Source organism: Buteo buteo, chromosome Z (assembly GCF_964188355.1).
Source record: "Buteo buteo chromosome Z, bButBut1.hap1.1, whole genome shotgun sequence".
Taxonomy (NCBI): Eukaryota; Metazoa; Chordata; class Aves; order Accipitriformes; family Accipitridae; genus Buteo; species Buteo buteo.
Genome location: NC_134204.1, coordinates 25,126,098 through 25,151,342, shown reverse-complemented (window position 1 = coordinate 25,151,342; position 25,245 = coordinate 25,126,098). Strand labels below are relative to the sequence as shown.

General features: G+C 38.0%; 1 protein-coding gene across 3 annotated transcripts in view; it reads right to left on the bottom strand.

The window, feature by feature from the left end:
• The window catches only part of PIK3R1 (phosphoinositide-3-kinase regulatory subunit 1), a 60,624-nt gene that overhangs the window by 5,190 nt on the left and 30,189 nt on the right, over positions 1-25,245 (bottom strand). For 2 of the 3 annotated variants that reach the window (XM_075020315.1, XM_075020314.1), the window contains 12 exons: positions 21,897-21,989; positions 20,062-20,136; positions 17,612-17,743; positions 16,530-16,731; positions 16,251-16,330; positions 5,805-5,907; positions 5,036-5,134; positions 4,730-4,910; positions 4,139-4,264; positions 2,955-3,097; positions 2,511-2,687; positions 2,339-2,407 (listed from right to left, as the gene is read on the bottom strand). In XM_075020315.1, coding sequence (XP_074876416.1) covers positions 2,339-2,407; positions 2,511-2,687; positions 2,955-3,097; positions 4,139-4,264; positions 4,730-4,910; positions 5,036-5,134; positions 5,805-5,907; positions 16,251-16,330; positions 16,530-16,731; positions 17,612-17,743; positions 20,062-20,136; positions 21,897-21,989 — 1,480 coding nt within the window. Of the gene's footprint in view, positions 1-2,338; positions 2,408-2,510; positions 2,688-2,954; positions 3,098-4,138; positions 4,265-4,729; positions 4,911-5,035; positions 5,135-5,804; positions 5,908-7,264; positions 9,305-16,250; positions 16,331-16,529; positions 16,732-17,611; positions 17,744-20,061; positions 20,137-21,896; positions 21,990-25,245 lie in introns of those variants that run through there. The other variant, XM_075020316.1, reaches the window with a different exon arrangement.

Here is a 25,245-nt window from a genome sequence, read left to right as displayed (position 1 = left end):
CAAAATGTGTTTGTGAAACACATAGCAGAGCAAAATTCATGAATTAAGTAGTCCTCATTTCACATTACTTAAAACCAAGTAAGTCAGTGGTTAGTAGGATGCCTCCCTGGTAAAACTAGGGATTGTAAACCATGTAATACTGCACCATTCAAACCACTGAATAAAAATAAAATTAAAGTTCTGGTTCTTGTTTCTTTAAAAAACACTCATGTAAATCTGAAGAAGGATATAAAAGGATGCTGTGCTATCTTTCAGAATCTGCTGTGAGCACTTCAGTACTTCTACCATTGCTCACTGTTTTGGTAAATGGCAAGCCCAATGAAATCAATACCCTCTGAGTTGGCGTCATTTCCAAAGATCAGGACACTTGGTCAGCAGTGAAAAATCATGCAATGTATCAATTACAGCTGCTGCTTGGGAAAGCTATGAACAGTTGTACAGGTAGATGGGTTATTTATTTATAGGGGAGATGGCTCTGTGGAAAGGGTGGAATAGTAGAGTGCCTTCTCTCTCCCTAAAACCAGATTATGAGAAGAGCATATAATATAGGGCTTTCTCTATCAAAACAGCCACCAACTATAAAGTTGATTTAGAGTTACAGAGAACACACTGAGCTAAAGCCCACCATGAAAGAAGATGTCTCTGGATCAGCTGTGTGGACACCACTTCGATATTCTGCAGTTCCAGAGCTCCCCACTCCCCCAGCAGCCTGCACTGGTGGGCCCTGCCTCTTTTGCTCAGCTTACAATCAGTCTGTGTTTGGCTAATGCATTTATTCTCTCTGTAATAGGTTTTTAATCAGTTTTCCTCGGTCTAAGAAAACATGACTTCTCACTCATCCACATTCTCTTTCTGAAGATTCTCAAAGTATTCTACAGAAGTCAGCAATCTCACACAGAACTCAATTTTTCAGAAAGAAGAAGCTTTCTTTTGTTTCAGATGACAGTCTCTCTAGTCTCTTATCCCATCATACTCCTTTGTCCTGCATGATATTCAAATGCATTCAGCAATAGCTCTATTTTCAAACAGCACCTAGAGAAAGCAATTCGCATTTTTCCTGCTGCTCATTATATTGTTTTTTTCTGCATTACAGCTTTAGAAAAAAAGTCATATTCTGAAAGTTTAATTTTTCAGCAGAAACCTGAGCACTTACCAGACTCACTGGCAAGGAGAATCACAGAGTGAGAGAAAAGGAAGATTTTCTTTAAACAGTTTCACTTACTGTTTTGATGCTATGCTAAAACCATGGTCTGGCATTATTCTTTGTCTACTGTTTAAGTGATGGAGGTACTACTGGAAACAGGTGCCTACATATTCTCCATCATACCATCTTTGAGCTGTGCTAAGTTTTAGTAAACAACATGGTTTTAAAATGTGTATGCCATTTTTATCCCCTGCTTCTACCAGTGCAGCCACAGCAGAGCTGCACAATTTCCAGGATAACAGTATGAGACTCAATAAACCAAGCCACATTAAAATAGATGTGGGCAAGCCTAGAGTGTAAATCCACTAAACAGTCATTGTCAGTCTGCTGCTTTTGCTGTATGTTCAGCCAGGCAGGCAGCGTAAAAGGCATGCACAAGAAACTACAAAAGCAGAAAATGTTGATATATTACTCAGACAACTTTGGTTTTCTATTTGTTCATTCTTCACTCTTACTACACTTTTGATATTATTTTGTGGCTTGCTTTTGTTTAAATTTCGTCTACATTCACACCACCCAGGTGCTTTTTGCTTTTTTCCCAGGAATGAAGTGAAACGTATTTATTAGCCAAGCCCCTCTCAGAACTTAGAGTAAACTGAATTGCTTGAAATGACAGAACACTAGCCTGCCACCTCCCAGAAAAAATAAACAGACCACAGAACCAGAGAAGGACCACTCTTCAGCATATACAATTTTATCATCTCCAATAGCAATGTGGTATACTGATGCGGGTGCCACTATACTAGATAGCACCATGGTACCAACATTTGAAATTTGGAAAAAGCCTGCCCATGCCTAAGAGACCTTATGAACAATTTACCCATCTATATGGCATCTCTATAAGATACTAACACCTTATGATCTTCATTTTGCTGGTAAGAATAAAGACACAGGTTATATTCTGGTGCTTTGCTATAGTAACTTGATTATGCACTTAATGGAGCATAGGGGGTGAGACAGAGTCCTTTCTAATACTTGCATTATGTAGGCTGCCATGTGTTAACAGTGTGCATTGTTACTAGAGACCTAGGCTTGGTATTTCCTCTGTGTGGTCCAGGAATTAAATATGCTTTATCTCACTTCTGTGTAAGATGATTTGAAATACCAGAAATATTTAAATCTTTTAATACTTACTCTTCTGTATTTTCATTTCCAAGCCATTCATTTAGCTTCTTTTGCCGAACACCTTTTTGAGTCAGCCACCTGGACAATAAATGCAAATAAAATTAATGTTTAGTCACAGAAGCTGGATACCAATAGAAAAAAAACCTTAAAATTTTTTTTGTTAATTCATAATGATACTCACATCAAGTACTGATCTCTTGTCTTCCTCAGCTGTATGAGGTCTGGCTTAATGCTGTTCATACGCTTGTCTATCTCTCTATACTCAGCTGCTTGCTTCTTTAAATCCTCTTCTAATCTACGCCTGCTGTCCACAATTTCACTTATTCGAGACTTCAGTTTTTCATAGTTGTGCATAATTCTGAATGGAATAATGTGGTAGGTTACACTCTGATGATGTGTTATTCATGATTTTCTAATCTGCAGTGTAGACACTTAAGAGAACAGATTATTTCTCTAGATGTAGCTATACATTTTGCAAGTTCACATCTACCCCATTTGAGTCTTTTTTGCTTAGAACTGAACAACTTTAAACTTGCCATCTTGCTTTAGTTTTAGGCAGATCTATACTTGGCATTGTTTCTTCTTTCAAAATAATACAATTTGAAATGCAAATACAAATACTGACCTTTGTATTTCTTTTTCATTTCCTTCCCGTTTAAATTTTTCAATGTATTCCTTACTGTATCTTTCTTGTGTCTGGCACTGCTCCTCAAATATTTTTATTGTTTCATTAAATGCTTCAATAGCTGTTCTTTTCATTTGAATTTCCTGAAAATAAAATAATTGTTATTACAGTTGTTATCAGACAGAGGGCATGACTTATTGGTTGTATCACAGAAACACTTCAGTATATTGTAAAAGAAGACTTCAATATTCCTTTACCAGAATGCATTCTGTCTGCAGAGCCTTATAACACAGAGAGAACAGCCCTGTGCAAAAGGCTACCGTGATGAGGCTTTCCATGCTGAGGTTTTCCAAAAAAGAAAAATTGCTAGAGAAAGAGCTAGCTACAATCTTTGTTTGGTGTAAGTTAGTTTTATTTGCGACCATTAGAGCCTTATGGCAATGCACTTTGCCCTTTGTATCAACTAATGTCCTTAAGAGGCACATCTGACTTTCTGAAATAGAAGTGTGAGATACTGGCCTGGACAGGTCTCAAGAGGTCACCTAGTCCATCCTCCTGCCCCTACATAGCTAGTTGACAGCCAAGTCTTTTAAGTCATTAGTTGAAGTTGCCTGCACTTCTTCGCCTTTATTCAATTATTTTCAGGCATATTTCCTGCTCATTTTAAGAAGCAATCTTGATTTTGGGTCTGTAAAACTGCACTAATTCACTGGCACTTCAAGACTTGGCTAATAACTGATTAAGTTGAAAGGACAGAGGCATCTTTTTGTTCCTGCACTTTATCTACACATGCCATCTCTCTACCCTGCATAGATGAAACCAGACCCTTCAAAAACTAGTAACAAAATACAGTGCTTCCCTGCAAATGTGCCTTGAAAGCCGTAACTCAGCTTGATGAGGTCAGTATGCAGAAGTATTGGTAAATCAAGATAGTTCTGTGCTGGCTTTGGATGCAGGTGTCAGACTTTGGCACAGCGTGGGTTGGTTACAGGTGGTGACTGTTCAAATGTGAGTAAGCAATTCTACTATATGGAGCAAGCACATCAGGTATGTTTTCTCTTTTGGGCAACAGCAGTGGTGGCAGGAGGAGAGAAAGATGGAGGAAGATGGCAGTATGAATTTACAATATTTTTCTAAATCTACAGAAGTCTTCCACTCTCCCTTTTGTTTCAAATCTAGCTCACCTGAGATGTTCTTGTGTAGTCTTCATAGAGTCTGTCATATTCTCGGCTTTTTTCTTGGAACTGGGTATTATATTCATGTAATTTCTTTCCCACTGCTTCAATGCTATCCTCTTTTACAACTTGATCCTGGAATGACGAGCAGAAGGAAAGATATTCCATAAAGAAACAATTATATTGCACAGATTTTCAGGATAAAAGTGCTTAAAAATGCCTAGATAGTTACATGGTAAATGTGACTCCTCTTTCATCAATATGGATATATAATACACTACATGCATAATATGCAAATGAGAAGTTAATGACAAATAGCAATTTTGCATTGCAAGTGTTCAGCTTTATACTGATATATTTCTTCTTTAATGAGTGGGATATTTATTAATGTAAGTTTATTTCTTAATATGGTATATGCAGTATTTAAAGTTTTAATTATTTATATGCAAACCGTGGAGTTGGTTTTAAACACAAATATCCATTTTTATACCCACTTTATTTTTTCTAATATTAACAGAAGTTCTTCATGATAAACGACTACCCAGTCTGCAATAATTTCTCTGTATTTAAGTGAAACACAAAGAAAATAGACCAAATTACCTGCTGGTACTTAGATACTGGATACAGTAATTTTACATCTAGTTTAGGATTATACTGGGCTAGAGATTCATTCCGGTAGTGGTTTATTAGCTCGACCACAGAGTTGAAAGTTAATGGGTCAGAAAAGCCATATTTTCCATCTCGATGAAATATTTTGATTAATTTGTTATTTCCTCCTTTCCTGCAAATAAAGTTTGTTGAAAAGTTAGGCATACTTCAAGTACTATTTCCTAAAGAACACTGTATTTTAAATGCAGTATTGCATTTTACTGTCAAGTATTACAAACTTAGTGTAACTAATCTTACCTTAGTGTAAGTGTGTAATCCCCATGCATTTTGGTTGAAGCATCTCGTACCAAAAAGGTACCGTCAGCAGTGTCTCGAAGCTTCTCGTTTACTTCTTCTCTAAAATGAAAGCAAAAGTAACCAATCATTTCAGCTATTTCTTATTCATTTATCCTCTTACTGTGCTCTAAATTCTTCTGTTTTAAAATGGGTGGTTTTAGAAGCCTTGACCTCCATATTAATAAATACAGTTATTTAATACCTTATTTAACATTGCTGGAGAACAACTGGAATATAAAAATGGTATATTCTATGTCCTCTCACGCTGGACAAAATTATATTTATGCAAAGGTCTTTCTGCTTGTTCATACAAGCCTGCACAATTGGAGTAGCCAGTGCTGGTCTAAAGTACCTATATATAGTACAGTTAAAAGTGTTGCTAATATATGGTACTTGTTAGTCTGGCTTCTTAACTATTGTGCCTACAGTTGAGGTTCTGGATGAAAGACAAGAAGAAAATACTTATTTCTTGGTGTTGTCCTTTCATGCTAGCATTTCATATAGCTGTCTTAAAGTAACAGAACAATTATTTCACATACTACATTCTAACTGACTGCTAGTAATATTTTAGTCATGTTTGGAGTAAAAAACCGTAATACGTTTGTGTTGGAAAATATCCTAAAATGGTTCTTAGAACTGTAATTTTTCTATACTTAAGCATAATATATACACACAGAATAGCATAGCCATAAAGCCAAACATAAGAAATACATGTCTTGAGCTGATTTACCTTGAGATATCTCCCCAGTACCATTCAGCATCTTGTAATGACATGTTGTTATTCATGCCGTTGTTAGTTACAGTATTAGGTTTCGGTGGCTTAGGAGGCAGTGCTGCAGATGAAAGGGAAAAAAAAAAAAAGTTGATTATAACTTATTGGAAACCTGACCATATATTCCTTGAAATTACACATTATTACAGGAATGAGAAAAAAAAAAAGTTACAAAATAGAGTTTTCCATCACTAACAGTCTCTAAAAGACATCAGAGGAATCAAGATATTTTACTGAAAACTATATAATTCAACAAGAAAGATGTACATTTCAAAGAAGTATGTTACTCTTGCAATAATATATTTTAAGCAAAATCTAACACCATACTCACCTCCTCTCCCTGTGAAGAAAGCATTTGAGAAAAAATAATTCTTTTTTGAAGTTTGCTTTTACCTTCTTCCACTATCTTCAGGTGAATATAAATAACAAAACATAGAAAATGTCTTTTTTTTTTCTCCTGTGTAATGATCTTAGAAGAATATTGCTGCTTCCTTACCTAGAAGCTGAGTAATAAGAGATGCAAACCCACAGCAATACTGTGTGTTTTAAGCAGAAGAATTGGGGTTTTGTGATCCTCAGCATTCTGTGCAATGATTTGCCAAAAAATCACTTCAAGAGACCCATCTGTGACCCAAATATCCCTTGTGTTAATCTTAGTATCCTACAGAATAAATAGTGTTCCAAATGCCAGGACTGATTAAAAACCACATCCCCCTTTTCTCAATGTCAAAGCTGTATATGTATACCAGTGGGTGCTGGAAAAGATACTGCAGCACTCCTGACTTAGTAGCAAGGGGGACTACATTGGAATCAGGATTAAAAATCAACTCAGCTCTTTTAGTTCTCCAGTGAGTACATCATTCCTTATGGACGTCTGTCCTATATATTATGATAGGCTACAAAATACAATGTTTTAAAGTCGCAATGAATATCAAAATAGCATAATATTTTTATATTATATGAAAAATGATGCGATATCAGGTATTCAATTACTATTGCTAGATTTTAAAATCTGGTTTTTCCTCAAACACTGTTTCAGGCACAAAAAGTGTTACTATAGCATCTCCTTTTAGTCACAGTGTGGAACAGAGATAGCAAAAATAATAATAAAAGAAATACAAAATTTTTTATATAATAGCAGAACTAGAATGACATCTGACAATAAAATCAAAAAACAGGTAAATTCAGTAAAAATTCAGTTAAGTAAGCAGACAGGTATTTCTACAGGTTAAGAATCTAATTACTATAACCATGCACTAAACCACAATTTAATTCTAATTTATGAAAGAAAGGAAAAAGAACAACAATTTGTATCAATGTCAAAGTAAAGAAATCCTACATATCCACTAAGAATTTTTCAGCAGCTATTGTAAAGACCAAAATGAATTAAGTCTTCCATAATAAGACTGCAGTTTTACCTGGTGGATCCATTTCTATGTAAAACATCAAGTCTGTGCCACAATTTATATCTGTCTTAGGATATTCTATATCCAGTTCTTCCATATTCCAAACAGTATTGTACATTTGTATGAGTTTCACTGAGTAAGCTCAGATACAAGAAAAGAGTCAGGCTCTCTTTGTAATGGTGTCTTGGAATTCATTTTAAAACCTATAAGGGGCTGCACTGTAACCTATTACATCATAATCCTCAGCCAATCATGTCAAAATAATGTCACCAGACCACTCCTGTTTCATCATTTTGTTCTACATTAATCTTAAAACAATCTCAGTTTCAGAAAGAATCTACATTTAGCAGAACTGCAGTATAAACCTGATATTGCAAACAAAAGGAGCGAGTGGGCTCTCCTCGCCGTGTTCGTGGCTCATTTTCCTGACTTTGCAGCATGGTACAGTCCAAACCTGGCAGGATGACAAAAGGCTGATATGCTGCAGCACGTAGCTCTTACACACAAGCGCACACAACACATGCACACTCACACACAGGGCAGCTCCCTTTAGAAGTAGGTCGGTCACATCTCAGTTGCATTCTCCTGTTTGGATGCCTGAAGTTTACCATTCAAAAAGCTTTAAAAGGCTTCTGGACCTACTGTACATATTAAAGATGCAGAATGGAAAAGAGCACGACTCTGCGTGTGTGTGTATCCAATACACACTCATTTTACATATACATACACACACAGACTTATAAGTTTCCTCATAATGAAATATGGATAATAATTTTAAACTGTGCAGATTTCTATTATTTTAATGGACACACAGGTCTGATATACTTGATATTATCACATAAAATGCATTTACTGCAGAGGTGTCTTCCCCCACCTATAATTTTGTAATAAAATACAATTCCAAATGATCTAGATTAACTCATTTTGAAATCTAAAAAACAAATATTGTAATCTCACATTCAGCAGACTTGCCTAAACCATGGAAGAAAGTAAAAACTGAGCAAGATCTTGAAAAGTGATTTTGCTGAACATAAAAATCCAGTCTGTCAGGATACACAAAGATTTAGTCTGCCTTTTCACACTGTTTCTCTACCCTGTTCTCAATGAGATATTTATCAAGTTAATTGTTTTTAAAAGCAAGAGTCCCTTGTCAGTGTCTCGTTCCTCACTTGACTTTATGTCATCAGTATCCTCCTACCATTTAGAAATATTCCTTCTTAACTCCCCCCCATCGCTGACTGTAACTCTCTCAGACCTCTTGGAAGAAACATGCACAGAACAGACTATTAATTCCAGAGCAGAATGCTATGTAAAGCAATGTGAGTGCTTTATACTTGCTATAATCTATGGGGGCAGAAAACCAGATACCAAAAATAACCACAACAAAGAGTAGCTGTAGCAACTATCTGTGCCTACATCATAAGAAATCCTGGTGCGGCTGAAATGTGCTCTATCTCACAAACACTCATTAAAAAAATTAATACAATTTATATCCTTCCCAAATATTTCACACATACCTACCCCTGCTCTGTGCCCCTCAGCAGCTTACCCCTTTTAGACAAGTATTAACATACAAGAACATGTCTGGAGTACCAACAGCTACAAAAAAATGCATGCTAGTTTGCTTTATATGTTAACAAGCTTAAATTCATTCTGAAGTAGACTCTCCCCTCCCTGCTTAGGTAGACATGCTCCAAAGATTCCTACCATTTCCAAAATGAAATAGGATACTTAAAATTATCCCAGCCACAAGTCCAAACACTGAACTTAGAGGTTTAGCCCACCTGCTACCCAAACAGTTGAGTTGCCAAGGTAATTATTTAAATTAAGTTATAAAGATTTCCTACAAAGACTACATTGCTGCATTTAGGTCTCATGTGGGATCAGTAAGATTTTTTATTCTGTTGAATAAAGTCTTTTAGGAAAAATTACTTCTCCAGGGCTTCACTACTGCCCAAATTTTGGACTGCCTAGACTTGTATAATCAGGTTTGTGCTCAGCTCAGACCAGCCTAGCTTGCAGGCAAGAAAAGACAGGAGGCAGACAGGCAATTCCCTGTTCCCTGTATAACCGGGGGGGGGGGGGGGGGGGTACTGAGGTACTTGACTTTCATTCACGTATCTTAAGACCATGAAAGCTCTACCTGGTAATCAGTTATAGTACAATACTTCCACAAGGTGATGAAGAAAATACACACATAAATTCAAAATCACTTACTTTGTAAATTATGCATCGCAAATGCTTGCCCTTGTATTACAGCCTGAAAATACAATCCAGTAACTTGAAAAATTAATTGGTTTCCACTTATAAAAATCTTGCTTAAACCCCCTCCCCCCCAAAAACTCCTTTTAGTAAGAAGCTTCTCTGCAGCAATGAAGAAAAAAAAAATTCTGAAAAAGAGATTGTTCTGCTTTCCAACCCATGTTCCATAAAAATCCCTAAAAGAGCTGTAACATGCAGTGAGAAAATCCAAGCCCTCTCTCTCTTCTTAACTGCTTAAAGCTCTGTGCTGTGCAGAAGGTATCCCCTTACTCTGGTTCATCATTAAAAAGTGAACCTGACTTTAGTACTGTGGAAAAAAAAAACCCAAACCACCACCCTTGGTAGCTTGCACGTCTCTCTCAGATAAAGATCTTAGTTTCATGATTAACTTGGGCAGGTTCAAATATTTGCTGAGCCAGGGATTTCAGGTGGGGGAGGGGGAACCAGATTCAAAGTAAAAGTTGTCATCAGCTAACAAGTGGCCAATGTAGGGCTAACTTTCTTGTTTTAGCTAAGTAAATGAGAAGACCATTGTAAGAGGCCTTAAAATAGTCTCTGTCACTGGCTGCTGAGTGCAGTATTAAAGTCGAGAAAAGCATCATGAACAGCCAAATACAGGAAGTGGCTAACTAACTGACTGCAGAAAAAAAAAACCCCAGAATCAAAATCTTCCTTGAAAAGAGCTGGATGTCTCAGAGCAGCCCTGTGCAAGGACAATAGCCTGCTTGCAAGCACAGCATCGCCTCCTACACACTCACACTGGATTGCAATTACAGGTGCTGCTTCAAGACCCTTAGCATGATGCTGAGAGGCATTTTATCCGTTTCCTATAAACTGAAAACAGTAGAAAAACCACCTGTCTGTATCCATGGTGTTTTCCAGTATGTCAGGATTGTTCAGTTCTTGGGCAGGCAGGCAGGAAAAGGGACTGAACAGAGAGGGGGCCGTTTAGGTCAAATACATTTTCCTTGCCTTAGAGTTTGCCGGAGATCAGACTTGCTAAAGGAACAGAGCAGGAACTGTAGAGACTGCTCCCCTTTGCCTACAGAAGTTAACTTCTTTGCAAGCTATACTTCTACGAGGAAATAAATTCAAAGGGAAAGGAGAAGCAGACCACAAGATTTAGTTCAGAGAAAGAAGAGAAGGGGATTAATATTTTCTTCCCACTTGTTGGAAACAGTGAGAACTCCTAGTAGCTCTGTTCCTTGAGATCTGCTTGTGCTCCTTACAGCAGTCAAATGGCATTGAAAAGTTTTCATCTCCTGAACACTCCATCTACCAAAATCGTCCTATGCTACAAAATACCACTTGCACCTAATAATGAAATCCCAAATATCTGCAGTACATTTTTGATGTTTTACAGCTGATTGATTAGCTTCTACCTGTAACAATCCCTTGCTTTTCTAGTTTTAGCCTTTGCCTACTTGAACAATTGTCAGTTCTATATATAATTTAAAGCAGCACAGTCATAAAGGTACAGCCAACTTCAAATGGAGATGGTAATCTGTGTTTCTGAACTAATCCAACTTCTGGCAGTAACTGATATGCCTCCTATTTACTGTTAAAATTACACAAGGGGTTGATAACTCTTCTTGGTTTATAGGGCCACAATACAGAACCATATTCTCAAAGGAGAAAAGACAACCCAAACCTTGTTCACTGAAGTGTTTATTATTTTAAAAAGCACAGATACCCACGCAGAGGTAAAAGATAAGGCTTTGTTCCTAAGTCCAATTTTTTTTTGCATTCCAGTGCCTTGTGCAAAAATGAGTACCTAATCATCCTGCAGAAGGGAATCAAGTGTCTTGTCAAAAAAAGATACTGGCACACACCTGCATTTGCACACAATTGCCCTATCTTAACTGTTATTTAAATTTAAATTTCAAAACCTTGAGTGGTGCCCATTGAATCTATATATTTGTATTTGCAGAAAGTCAGCAGCCTACTTTCTTTTGCAGTCATACTCAGTGTTCTTCTATCCATGAAGCATTATTTTTCTAAAAAACGATGTATGAAGCAGGAAGAGAACTGATCAGGTTTGACAGGCTTGCATGTGTGTGTTACACATACTTACATACAAATACACACACATATCAATCTGTAAAAAATTCTAATAATGTCGTACATGTTGTTTCAGTTTTACCACATACTTTCGATTAGGTCTGAGAAACATAAAGCACAGACTACTGTCAAAACCAAAACCAAGAATACAGCGTTCCTAAGTATGGTGGTTAACAAAGCATTTTGCTCTCCGTTAAATCAGGTATAAAGCCTGAATTCTATTAGCTTAGAAGGGGAGCCCTCTGCCGGGTGATGCGCGGACGCGCAGCATCCTTCCCGTGCGGCATCAGCTCTCCCCGGGACAGACCGCCTGCTGCATGCTCCACACCGCGCTCGGCGCTGCTGGCGGTCCAGCCATGCCCGTGAGAGGATGCAGAAAAGTCCTGACAAGGGACAGCATTCCTGCATGTTTGTTTGGGTCCCCAAGGCACTACCGACGGGACTGTGGGCTGAGCCTGGCCACTGCAGCAGTCCAGGGGAGCTTTGTGTCCGATCCCAAGAGGAACAGATCAGCCTTCACACTCCCCTGCTCTGGCTGTTAACGCTACCACACTTGCTAATATTTTGGGCAGCTAAAAGTAAAGCGTCTGCATCTTGGCAATACTGCCAGGACTCTCACCCCATCCCTAGCAAGTGGGCAGTTACGTGTAAGGCAGTCTCACTACCTCACTCGTTCTTCGCTATGACCCAGTGAGTACCAAGACCTACCTCTTCATGCTTAAAACTGCACTATTTCACAGCTTGAGCCATCATTTGCAATGCTCTTTACAAGCCGGGGAAACAGGAATGAACTAGCATAGGCAGTGGAGACGAAGCAGCTCAGCTCGAGTTAGTACACAGGCCATGAGAGGCTCCAGTTCACCCGTACAGGACGGCAGCTCCTTCTTGCCGCTGCAGCAGCTCTTGCCCTGCTCCTCGCCAGCCTGTCTGCCCCCAATGACACCAGCTCCCCGCGTCCCCTCGCCCTCCCGCCATGTCCCCCTTCCTCTTTGCCTTCCTGCAATAAGACACACCTTAATCTCACAAAGCCACTCCACGCTCTAAACACCCCCTGACCCTGAGAGGACCCCCATTTCCCTGAGGTCCCCCCAAAACCACCTCCCAACTCTCCCATTGCCCCAGCTCCCTCTGTACGACCCACCTTGGCAGCTGCCCGCTCCAAACCCCCCGTGCTGCCCCAAGCACCTGCTGGGCCCCGTGGACGCCTCTGGGACCTGCATCCCGGACAGGTCTCCTTCAGACGGGAAAGCCAGGAGCCTTTACAATCCCTGAAAATTAACTGAAAAAAACATCTGGTCTTCTATACCTAAATTATAGCCTGTTTTTCAATATCTGCCTCTAAAAGCACACTAGCCTTCACACCTCTGTATGATGTATGAGATTCTGTGAGACACAAGCAGCACTCTTAGCTATAAACTGTTGTAATTAAGATATTTTCTTCTAATACTACTGTTTTGAAGAGCATATTTAGAGACATGGGCTTTGTTTCCGATTGTCAAATCAGCATTACTCTTTAAATTAAAGCCTGTGTGGCTGTTCATCAAGTTGGGATGTTAAAATGGGATGCTTCATCGCCTAGCTTGCCCACTAACACCATCTTTTGGCTCTCCTACTGATAACCTCGAAGAATGAGACAGGAATCAGAAAATGGGTCTGATTACCAGTTATTCAAAACACCAACCATTTCTCCAATCTTAATTCTCCTGCAACATTACTTTGTCTTCACCTACTACACACATAGGCACAACATGTATTTTAACTTTAGTACTTTAACTACTGTGGAGGGCTAAGCACTATTCTAATTCACAAACTAAAATGCGTAGTTTGCTGTTGAACACTGTGACAGAGAAAAAAAAAATTCAGTCCAGAGCTGTTCTGTGACAAAAAAATCAAGTAACAGCCTAGGAGTAACTCCTGTTTTTGAGTTACAGTGTGCAAAGCACCACGCTAGCTATAAAATGACCAATTAAAGACGCCCAATTTAAGATACCAATTTTAAGATATATTAAGATATGAGGTCCAATTGCATACTTTCTATTGCTTTGAGGCAAGGATAATTAGTGGGTGATGCAATAAAAAAACCAACCCCACAGTTGTGCAAAGATCTCCTCCCTATTCAGATCTGTTATCTCCAACACTACATTTAATGTAGCCAGGTACTGTGTAAGATACCACTAAAACTTCACGCACAGCTTGTTTTAGACAGAATGTTTTCATCCAGGCTTGAGAATAACAGAAAGAAAAAACAAAGAAGGAAGCTATCACTCCAGCCTGTGAAAAAGAGAAGAAACCTGGCAGCATTGGCTTCCCTGTTATCACTTAGTTGTCATTACATTATTTTCAACACTTAAGATTCTTTCTGCTTAAAACCTCTTGGGTTCTGCACTTCTAAAATTCTATTATAGACTGTAAGTCTCAGAACATTTATATGACAAGTAAGTTAACTTTTCTAGACATCTTCATTTTATTACAATGTCTCTAAACAATTTTTATGGAAACCCAAGCTACTACAAGCAATAATCTTGAAGATGATAATTCTGAAAAATACATCTTAGAGTCTTCCATGAGAACTATAAAACCAGAGCACTTCAGATGATCAGGTCACTGAATGATTTTAGTGTGGAAAACAGACTTGTGTCCTAATTTGGCAAACTTACATGACATACTGTTAGGACTCAACTTTTGAAAATTATTCAAGCGCTTTAGAGGCCTAAGAGCAGAGGCTAGCTAACCATAGACTACAAAGCTTGAAAATTTGTATCTGAGTCTTTTTCAGAATATTAATAGATGTGCAAATGTTGTACTAAAAACATTCCACTGCCCAGGATGGACTTTGAAATGCACAGGAAAGGAGTTCTATTTTTGTAACAGATCATATGAAAAATTCCAGGAGGACCCTCAAAATAAACTACTGCATTACAAAGTATTAATCAATGCAGAGGCAATATTAAAAACAAGCAGACATTAGATTATGGTTATTAATGTAGTGTCAAACCCTATAAATATGATGGATACAGCCCTATTTCTTCAAGCACTCTAATGATACTCTCAAGATGACTAGACTTCTTGTCCTTATTAGTAGTTCTAACATCAACACCTTTCACTTTTATGCTTTCCTTACATGAAACAACTCAGGACATTAGGCAACTAAGTGATCTCTCACTTTGAAACGTAAGAACCTCTCACTGGTGACCCTACCTTTGTAACCTCCTAGTCAGTGCCTCTAGCTGTATAAATTTACATACGCCAAAGCATTAGCAAACATATGATTTAAAAAAAATGCTATTACCAAGCTCATAATTTAAAAAAATGCTATTAGCAAACTTTTTAGAATATTAAAGGATTCAATAATGTATTTTGCTTTTTAAGGCTTATAACAGGTGGCAAAGGAAAGAATTCTTTAACGATTTAGCAGTTATTATTAGTAAAATAGGACAAATAGTCATAAAAGTTTGGACTCTCCTGGTTGTTACGAAGCATTAGGAAGAAAAATACACAGTGGTTCTGGAAATGCCTGCTTAACAACTTTGACAAAATGGAACAAAATCAAATAGGTATAAACTAGTTGAAAATAGATGTACATTAAATGTTAGGGAATGGTTCCTAACTAATAGAGCTGACAAGGTTGGGAAAGCCTTCCAATCAAAGCAGTAGGAACAAAAATCTTAGCCATTTTAAATTAATCATCAGTAGTTCATGAAGGGGATTATACAGTAAGCCTAACTGAAATATGAGAAATAAGGCATTTTTCTGCTGCTGTTTTTCTGCTGATGTGTTCTAACTCTTGAAATCTTAACCAGCCCTACAGAACCTACTGCCATGAACTCCACATTATACTTTGAATAGAGAGGTGGGAAAGCTACAGCCTGCCCAATGTTCTGTTCACCATTGCCCTATCCTTTGTTCAGATAGTCTCTGTTAATAAGCTGTAAAAGGAATTACTTTAAGCTAACAGCTAAAGTCTCCTTGCATTAATAGTTTCCTTTGCACATAGTTAGCCACTCTGCCTTGCTCCTACCAAATATTTGATTTAAAAATGGGGATTTTTGCATAAATTAGAGGTGGCTTTTACTGTTTGTCAAATAAATTAGATGCTAACTCACAGAACCAATACAAGTGTAATCTAACTTTCCTGAATGGGGTTTTAATATTTTCCATGTTGTTTATTGATATCGATAAATAAATCTTTTGAGTCTCTGGATTAAAAAATACATCTATATAAATAAAGGGGGAAATCCTACTTTCTTCCGATGATCTCTATGGGGTAATGTAGTTCTAAGAAAATTTGCCTGGGAGTAAAGTGAAAGTTAAATAAAATCTCCAGAATTTACACCGTGCCACCACCGCGACTGTATGATATGCATTCTAATGGTTTACAGGTCTTAAATATTCACGAATTCCTCTTTGCTGTTTACTGAAAAAGAAATGAAAGTCCTAAGGCTGTACAAACTATGAGTACTAAATTATCTTAATGAAAAAGACCATTTCTTATAAAACAAATGTTGCACACCACTACAGAACATACGAACAACTTCTACTTAGTTCTGTAAATCTGCACTTTTGCATGAAGTTTGATTAAAAAGGAGAAACAATGAGCATTTACTGTCTGTAAGTTGAATTTTAGTATTTGAGAAAAAAATGGTATATAACCTTTAAAATTAAAAATAGTTTTTACCTGGTACAGGCTGTCTCTCATTCAATTCACTTGTGATTAAAACCTCTAGGATTTTTATGTGGTGTTCAGTATTATCAGAGCTGCAAGAGATGGATTAGGCAGTAAGAACTAAGAAAAATGCAAAAGTTTACATGAGATTTATTCAAAAAACATTGGAAAAATTTACAACAATGCCCTCCACATTAGAAGTAAGGTCAGAAAATTAATTCATTAAACTTACTTTTGTATATAACTAACCCATATTTAGAGTCCAAAATATAATAAAGATGACCCACATACCTTGCTATCTGGAATTTGAAAAGCAGAGGGCTGAAAATTTCAGCCAGAGACCTTGCATTCAGGAGATTTTTGCTGGAGGCTTTACAAACTCTGAGGAAATGTTTGAGCAAATACTGGAGTGTGAGCCAATACTGGGGAGGTATATTTGGAGACCTGATGAGTTTCTTCAGCAACTGACCATATTCCTCTGAGCTCTGCACTTCTGCAAGCAAACATGTAAAAGGCTCTTGATATCAGCACAGGAACATTCAACAGGTAAAATGAAATTGTATATAACTCCTTTGGAAGCATCAATTTTACAGAAAAAAAATAATTCTGTCCTTCATTAGTGCTGTAAGACTTCTTTCTTCTTTTGACAAAAGTGAAATGCTCAGGGAAGAGTAAAAAACAAGTGTTTAAAAGTCAAATGGAAACAGATATGCATTTTGGTAAAAACCACAATGTGTTCAGAGTGTACTGGTAGAAGTCTGTCTTGTGTTTAGCGTCACACATGATTGGGTAATTCTGAGATGCACTAGATAAGTCTCACAGGTGCTGTTCTAACTTTGAAGGTTACCAGTAACAATATCCTGTCCTGAGATATACAACAGAATACTTGGCCCATGTGCTGAAAGCCTGTAAGCTGTACTTGTTTGAAATGACCACTGTAGATGATGAATCTTACATTCATGTATTTCTCACTTCATAATCTGCAACTCCCAATGTACTGCAGAACACCATGACCTCTAATACATTTACTTTGTCAGCACTGATAAAAAGTTAAAAATTAGCTTTCTGCATACAGATAAGACCTTGATTCCCCCCCCCAGTTTTTCTATAGTCATTCTACTTACTAAAATGAAGAGAACTGTTATCCCTTATATTTTCCATTATGTTTACCTAAATAGGTAAATAAATAATGCATGTCTAGATCTGAGTTGAAACAGCTTTCATTAAAAGTGGTGAAGGTATTATGTTTTCTGAGATGCTGCCAGGTTGCGCAGCATCTTCCCTGTTCTGTGGGTGACAGCTGGACCACCGGATATTCAGAAATGTAATAAAAGCTTTTTTGTCTGACATTTCAAATAATGTGATAATCATACCTTGAGGTACAGAAATGATGTCACTGTAAACAGTTGCTGGAATGATGGGATTTGGCAGGTCCAGGATATACCTCTTGAGAGCATCTGATAAGGTGGGCACATCGTATGTCTCTATATCCAATGAAGAGGCATCTAAAGGGAAAGAGCAACATACTTTTTAGACATTAGAAACAGGAAAAATATACAGGCTCATGATACTAGGGCTTTACACCAAGCCAGAACTGTCAACTTCTATCTGGTTTACGGGATACAACTTGTAAGAAAGAATGTAAGACACCAAGAAACATCTTTGAGATGTAGAACATAGAGTGCTCAGCGCTATGGACAGGCCTCTGGCATCTGATGAACCAAATGGCTTCCACACCTGTGTGTGGCTTTCCGTCATATACAGTGCAGGGCTGAATTCAGAATAATGGTAGTGACTTGCTGCATGTTGGCAATGTTATGGAACATCAGAATATTTTTAACAGGACTCTGTTTTACCTGTAAATATTTTGTGTAAGAAGTAAGTATTAATCAAGGGTTTGTTTTCCCCAAAGGAGAGCTTGCAGTATGAGCTCAATTCTTACCAGACACTAAAGGATTTGCACGAGAAAATTATGCATTATGAATGGCTCAGATGATAAAAAACTTGCAGCGTGGGTATGAATTCTACAAAAGCAGTTATGTGTCAGAGAATCCAACCACAAATTCATAAGAAATAATTTTCATTAGTTTTGTTGCTCACAGGATGTTTTCTATTTCATAAGCCAAGTTAAACCCTGGTTCTTTCAGTGTTGACCCATTCTCTGAAGTATATCCCAAATTATTATAACGAATACATGAGTAGGAATAAGCTTGTGGTACTCTGCAACTCTTTGGGTGTAATGTCATAAATGGACCTGAACTCTTCCATCTGCTGAGCTGGTCAGATGCAAGTTAGCTTTGATTTTGGAGCTAGATAGCACCATGTTGAAGTTAACAGGCAGTTACCCAATTAATACGGAGAGCATTTTAACCATAAGCAGAACAGCACACTAATGCATTTTGCAACTTTGAGACCAAAGCCAACTTTGCTCTCTGAATTAGCACTCTGCTAATTCAAAGAGAGTAGGTGGAGGAGATGAGAGCTGTCTGCATCCATGCATCTGGACACCCACTGCACCAGCTCTGTGCTGGACGATTCTGATCCTATCTTAAAGAGAACTCCAAAAGATACACTGTTACTAAAGGGTAAAGTCCTGTTTTCTTTAATTCTTTAATTACATTTTAAATAAGAATACAGATAAACTACAAGTTCTTGATCTCAGGAGATAGATGAACCTTTCATAAAAGTAAACCTCAGTTTAGAGACTTAAAAAAGGATTCAGACAAATTAAGTAATATATTCATATTGGTGCTACAGAAAATCTGGATTTATCTGGACTGAAAAATCTAATTACAATACCAAAAATATGACTTAGGCTGCTAGCACCACATGCATATCTCCTTTCTCTGCGTGCACTCATACTTCTTCACTCCCACCACAATCAGCAGAGGACAGGCTGCTCTTTTGATTTGGAGGAACAGACAACGCATACTATCAGCTCTTGTTCATTTTGTTAATATTTGCAATTACTAAAAATGAAGACAACAGCTTGAGTTTGCTTCCTTTGTCCTTTTGGCAACACAGCATGTACCCAGTTTCATTTTCTAGCCTTTGTATTTTCGTGCTGTTTTATGCAAGTGGAAGCTCACACCCCACATTGCACCCCAGCTTGCAGAAGTGTGGTCAAGCACCTCCTACAATAGCTCCTGATCTCTCAAACTGCACTCGAGTGTTGCCATGCCAGTATATTCTCGCCTGAAGCAGAAATGAGGAGTACCAAAAAGAGAAGGAAATATATTTCAGGAAACTTGAACGGATATGTGGTGTTAGTGGTGTAGCTGCATTTTACTGTCCAAAACCTGAGAACCCAGTCTGCTGCAGCAACATTAATTCAATTCTCTCCTTCCCTTCCAGAATCATCTCTGTAGCAGGCAAGGAATGTGCAGCTATTGCCTTCCCACCTACTGGACCAAGAAAATGCACACACACACACCAGTATGTAAATACATGGCATTTGTTTACAAAATAACCTGCAGCCTTACAGGAATAGCATATCTTTATCTTGCATCGGAACATAACACCTTGTTTTTCTCTGTACAGCTAGACTGTCAGTCCCTGAACAAGCAAGTGACCAAAAAATGATTAAAATAATTATTCTTGGAAAAAACCATACAGTGAAGACATGAAAAAAAGACAACCTGTAAAAGTGAAAAATACATTTCATATTAAGTGTAAAAGTTAGAAACCTTTTTTACTTATATTTGTCTTTTTAATATTATTCAGAACCAGCACATATATATAAAAGGAGTAAGGGAGCAAAGAAAGGAGGAGCAGTCTGACCACAAAATCTGTCTAGTGCTTTAAGGAAGAGAACTGTACTTACCACATTCAAGAATTTGTCTTAATTCTGCTGAGCTGCTTGAGCCTTGTGTTCCATACAAAGTTGAGCACTCCAGACCTTCAAACCAAAATTGATGGGATACATTAATATTCCAGTGACGGTTGCCATGACACGACATACTTCTGTTTTCTTCAAGTAAGTACTTACAGTATAAATTAGCAACATTCTCCCACCACCACCCACCTACCAGACTACAGAGTGTGAATGCTTTTTAAGGCTGTAAAACACCTCTTTGTACATGCAAACTGCTGTGTCTGCAGAAAGAGCTGGCCAAGGAAGATCAGACATGCCAGCAGTTCCACGTATTCTGTACAGCTCTCCATGGGCTGACTGTAGAAGGCCCAGGACTAGGAGACAGATTCACATACCCCAGGGAAGAAAACAGCTTGCAGGAGCAACATGGGAGCCAGATCTTCCTTTACACTCCACATGCCAGCTGGAAACACCAGGTCTTTCAGGTGGATAAGAAGTCAGCAATCTGAGTCAGGCCACCCCACAGGAATGGGACAGGGACATGACAAAAGTTCTGACACATCCTAATTAGCTTTAAAGATTTAACTGAGCCTTCTAAGTTACAAGGGTGCCTAACCTTTGGCACCCTATGCAGTCAACAGAGACAGAGAGCCCCTTCTATGGGACAAGTAACCCTTTGGTGACCTTTGACTATCCATACAGCCCATAACCTCAGAGTGTATGTAGGGCGAGTGTCACATCACTGGTGTGAGACAAAATGTCTGTATATGTCACATAACATGTCTGATAATCCACCTCAATAAAAGACACCAATACAGTGTTTTCATGTGAAAGATACTGTTTACAGCTTCCCTACTTCAGTGCAAAGAGAGAAGACACAAGGAAAGAGACCACACCCACGGATGCAGAGCAGCAACGATTTAATAGTATCAGCAGTGTTTCCTGGAAGCAGCAGTTGCTTATGCAAACTGTTGCTAAATACTGGCCCTTCTCATCGATATTAGTAAGCTTCCACTCATTCAGGAAAGGCTTATGCTCTCTTAAAGTGTCAGAGCAGTATGTGAGAACCTATGTCCCCAAGGACAGCAGCCTGAGTCTGATCAGAATACCACTTTTCCTTTCGCTCCCCAGCTGTAAGGCCACTGAATGAGCAGGACCCACTGAGCTGCTCCTTACCTCACCAGGACTATGAAGGTGACATCAAAGGAGGAGCCAGGAAGAGAGAAACAGGGCAAAAGAGGCCCTGGTAGAAAGAGGCCCTAGTAGAAGAAAGGGGAAAGCCTCAGAAAGATGGAGAGACATCAGCAAAGGAAAGCAGGAGAGCAAAAAACCATAAAAATAACACTGGCTGGCTCAGCCAGTGAACTTTTGTCATGTCCCTGTCCCATACAGCAGCAATAAAGAATTGGCTCCTGAAGCATAAAAACAGTTCTTTTACAACTTTTTCATATTTTTTCTTCCCCGCTTTGGGGCAAAACATTACTTGTTTGGCTGTGTATCCAATTCAATGTTACGATGGCACTTCCATAACCAACTTAAGGGGCTTATCAGTTAGAAAAAACAAAACAATACTAAATTTTTCTCCCTTACCTTTCAGTAATACTTGTATTAGTTGAGTTATTAAATGTCATTTGAAGTAAGTTTTGGGTTTGCTCCTACAGTCCAAATGGGCTCTACTGAGCAGAAACAAATGCAACAGACCTTAAATGAGATTATTTCAAATCTGTTAAGTAATGTGATGCATTAGCTGCTCTAGAATGGGGAGATGCCAGCTCTGGATCTGATTCTGCAGTCTTGGCTCACATAAGAAACAAAAAACCTTGGCAGATCATTCTTCAGCCTACCTTTCTTTTCAATTGTCTCCACTATCTTGATAAGAATTGGTGGAGCAACATCAGGAGGTGCAAACTGTTCCGTAAGATCTGGAAGTGAAAAAGCTGCAAAAGAAAAAGAAGAAAAAAAAGCCAAACTACAGGTGAATGTTTATGAAAGTCATGACACATAATGCAACCAGTTAATTTTTAAGTATGGAACAAACATCCCACTTGTCAAGTCTAAACAAGAACACTCCACAAGTAATCAGAAAGCTGAATAAAAATTATGACAATTGCATTTTCTTTTAGGGACCTCAGTCAGCCCTAGAATCACTCGCTATATTGCCTAAGAAAAGAAAACACAATAAAAGGTTGCAGTCTGTGGATGGGCAGAAATACAATGAAAGGAAGAAAAGAAAAAAATCTTTTGGTCTGAAATATTTACATTCAGTGTGCACCAGATGAGGGAGCTAAACACATCACCATCTGGGAGTTGCTGATCCCCTGGGTAAAACAGACTTACAAAGGCCTGAAATAGCAGTAGAAACAAGTATTTCACACTCATACAAAAGTTCAAAAACTTCTGTTTGCTTTCAATTTTCAAGCATAATACTATTAACATTACAGTTTTCTTGAAGCAAGAATTTTCTTTTCTACAATGACTGGTTAAGAATAAACAGCAGTATAATCAGAAAGTGAGATTTTGCAGATTCAAACCAACTTGCATACAGATTTTACACAAAGTCAGTTTTCACTCAATCCAGTTTCTTCACAGGGAGAACATACAGTATAAAGGAATGTTCTGGCTCTGTGATGTGAGGGATGATCTATCTCTAAACGCACTATTTTTGCCAAAAGAGCAAATCAAAAGTTTTAGAGTGGTCCTGTTTAACTCTGGGAAAGCAAGAACATTTACATAAAGATATTATTAAACTACTGCTAGAAACATCTGGCACAGTTTGATGGATTATGATTGACAAACAAGTTTAATCACTGAAGTAAAAGTTGCCAGTTGCCTAAGCAATGGTGATCTCTACCCAGTTAAACTCACCACGGACAAAAAGAGAGCAATTCTTAAACACACATGCACATATGTGCCTGCATGCATATGTATACATACAGGCATACACATGCACACACTGTATTTCTAGAAGACTGAAAATGAATAAAAATATGAGGATTACTAAGTAGAAGAGAAAGAAAAAAACCCACAACAGCAAAATATGAATAGAGTTTTTAATGAAAAACATTGAGGTAGCAAAAAAATTAAATATACCACAACTGCGAAAGAGAAAGCAGACAATTTTGGCTGAGAATTCACCCTATTTTGGAAGCAACAATAATGTAACTATCTAAAAACTCAAACAATTTAAAAGTGGTAGGACAGCAAGGAAGGTACAGAAAAAGTTTGGAAGTGCAAAAACTGAGGAGAGAAATGAAAGACAATAAATAATAATTATTTATGAACTAGTAATGGAAGTGGAGCATACTGGGTCACTGAGACATGTCCTTTGCAAAAAGAAGCAAAGTGATGGTACAATAATGATGGAATACTTTCCAGTCCATTCATAACTGAGAAGGACATTAGAAAAACATCTGTTAGTCATAACAGTTTAACTTAGGAGGCCTAGAAAATGATAATTCAGGAGTCCCAAAAGGGTTGCCTAAGCAGATCTCTGGCCTGCTGATGTTACTTTTTAATGACTTGTGGAAAATCAGAGCAATTCCTGGGGATCAAAAGAATTCTAATGCCCGATCTGCACTCTGAAAAGACAAGTAAGATGACTACATGCTAGTTACATTATCAGTCCTGGGCAAATAGAGGAAAGCCTGATACTAGACTACTATGATAAAGCAATAAAAACCAACAATGTAACTAAGGATTGTCTGCATAGCTTCTTAGAGGATAGGTTCTGTTAAAAACCACACTACTTCCCTGGTGGCAGTTAGCTTAGTTAGCTGAAAAATGCAAGTAAGTAGACATAATAAACTCTAAAGTTTTGTCAAGTAGTTGACTTAGTGTAACACTGTGATTAAAAGCTAAACTCTAAGAAAGCATATGTTATATAGGTGTAGCTGACCAGCAGATCTCCAAGTAGCAGATGCAGAACAAGCTGCTCAGGGAAGGAATGGACTTTTCATTTCCTTACATCTTCAAATCATTTTCAGGTTCCATTAGGAACACCTCTTTTAGCTTAACATTGTATCTGGTTTATCAAACACAATTTGGGCACAAATGGAAGATGCTACACTCCAAACAGCCTCTGCTGAGGCATGCTGAAATACAGACCATTTAATTTGTAATATGCAGATCAAATAGTTCCTTTTGACCACAAACTGTGAATGTATCTTATGATGAAGGCAAATCTATTGAAAGAATAAATGAAAGATCACATCAGTCTCATATCAAAGGGTATGCTATGAAAATACTCAAATTATGACATACTCATAGACTCACAGAATGCTAAGGGCATAGAATGCATCCCTTACATGGCAGCAGAGGAAGAACAGGTTTTAAGAACAGCGTTTACATATTTTTATTTATGAAAGTAACTTTTTGCTCCCTTAGGTAGCTAGTTACATTAAGTACCTTTCTTCCTCTTGCATAACAGCAATGAAATTGCATCACCTCTGAACAAATATGCTCATCTCATAATTCCAGCTGGAGGCAGCATGAAGCAACAGTCACCAGTCTAAATTGAAGCTGAGGAAAGAAAGGAGATGAAGAAGGAGAAATAGAGACAGAGGACGGAAGTCAAACCTGACAGACATTTGAAACATTTCAGGTGACAGTTCGGCAGTTCAGGGATGGTCCATCCAGGCTACTGAGCAGCAGAGAGAACTATGCTTTCTTGCATTAACTAAACTGTGCCTTGAAATGATAACAAAGCATACACTCCAAATATCTATAAACAAGGTGTACTTAGAAAAATTATTCCACTTCCCACTAGATTTAGATTTTCTACATGATGGATAGAGTTCAAGCAAAGCAAAAAGGAGAACTAAATGTCAGGGGAAGGCTTCAGTTCATAGGGAGAAGCCCTTGCAGGGTGAAGAAAGACACTACAGAAAACGGTTTGTCTCCATGGGACATAAGGAATGGGGTGGATGTAGACCTTACTCAGATTACCTAAACACAGACTGCCTCTTCCTGCAACCTGCCTGATGCTCCATGCTTTTCATCTACACTTTAAGCAGGATTAGCTTATAAACTAGTATCATACTCTGTTACTGAATCACTCTGTTGTACAGTATTCCTGGATCAATAATATTCCTAGTGAAAGTGAAAGGCTTTTGGAGGCTATGCATTTACCTTTATATTTATGCAAAACCTGTAATATGTCTACAAAACATATGTATGTAAAACAAATGTCACACT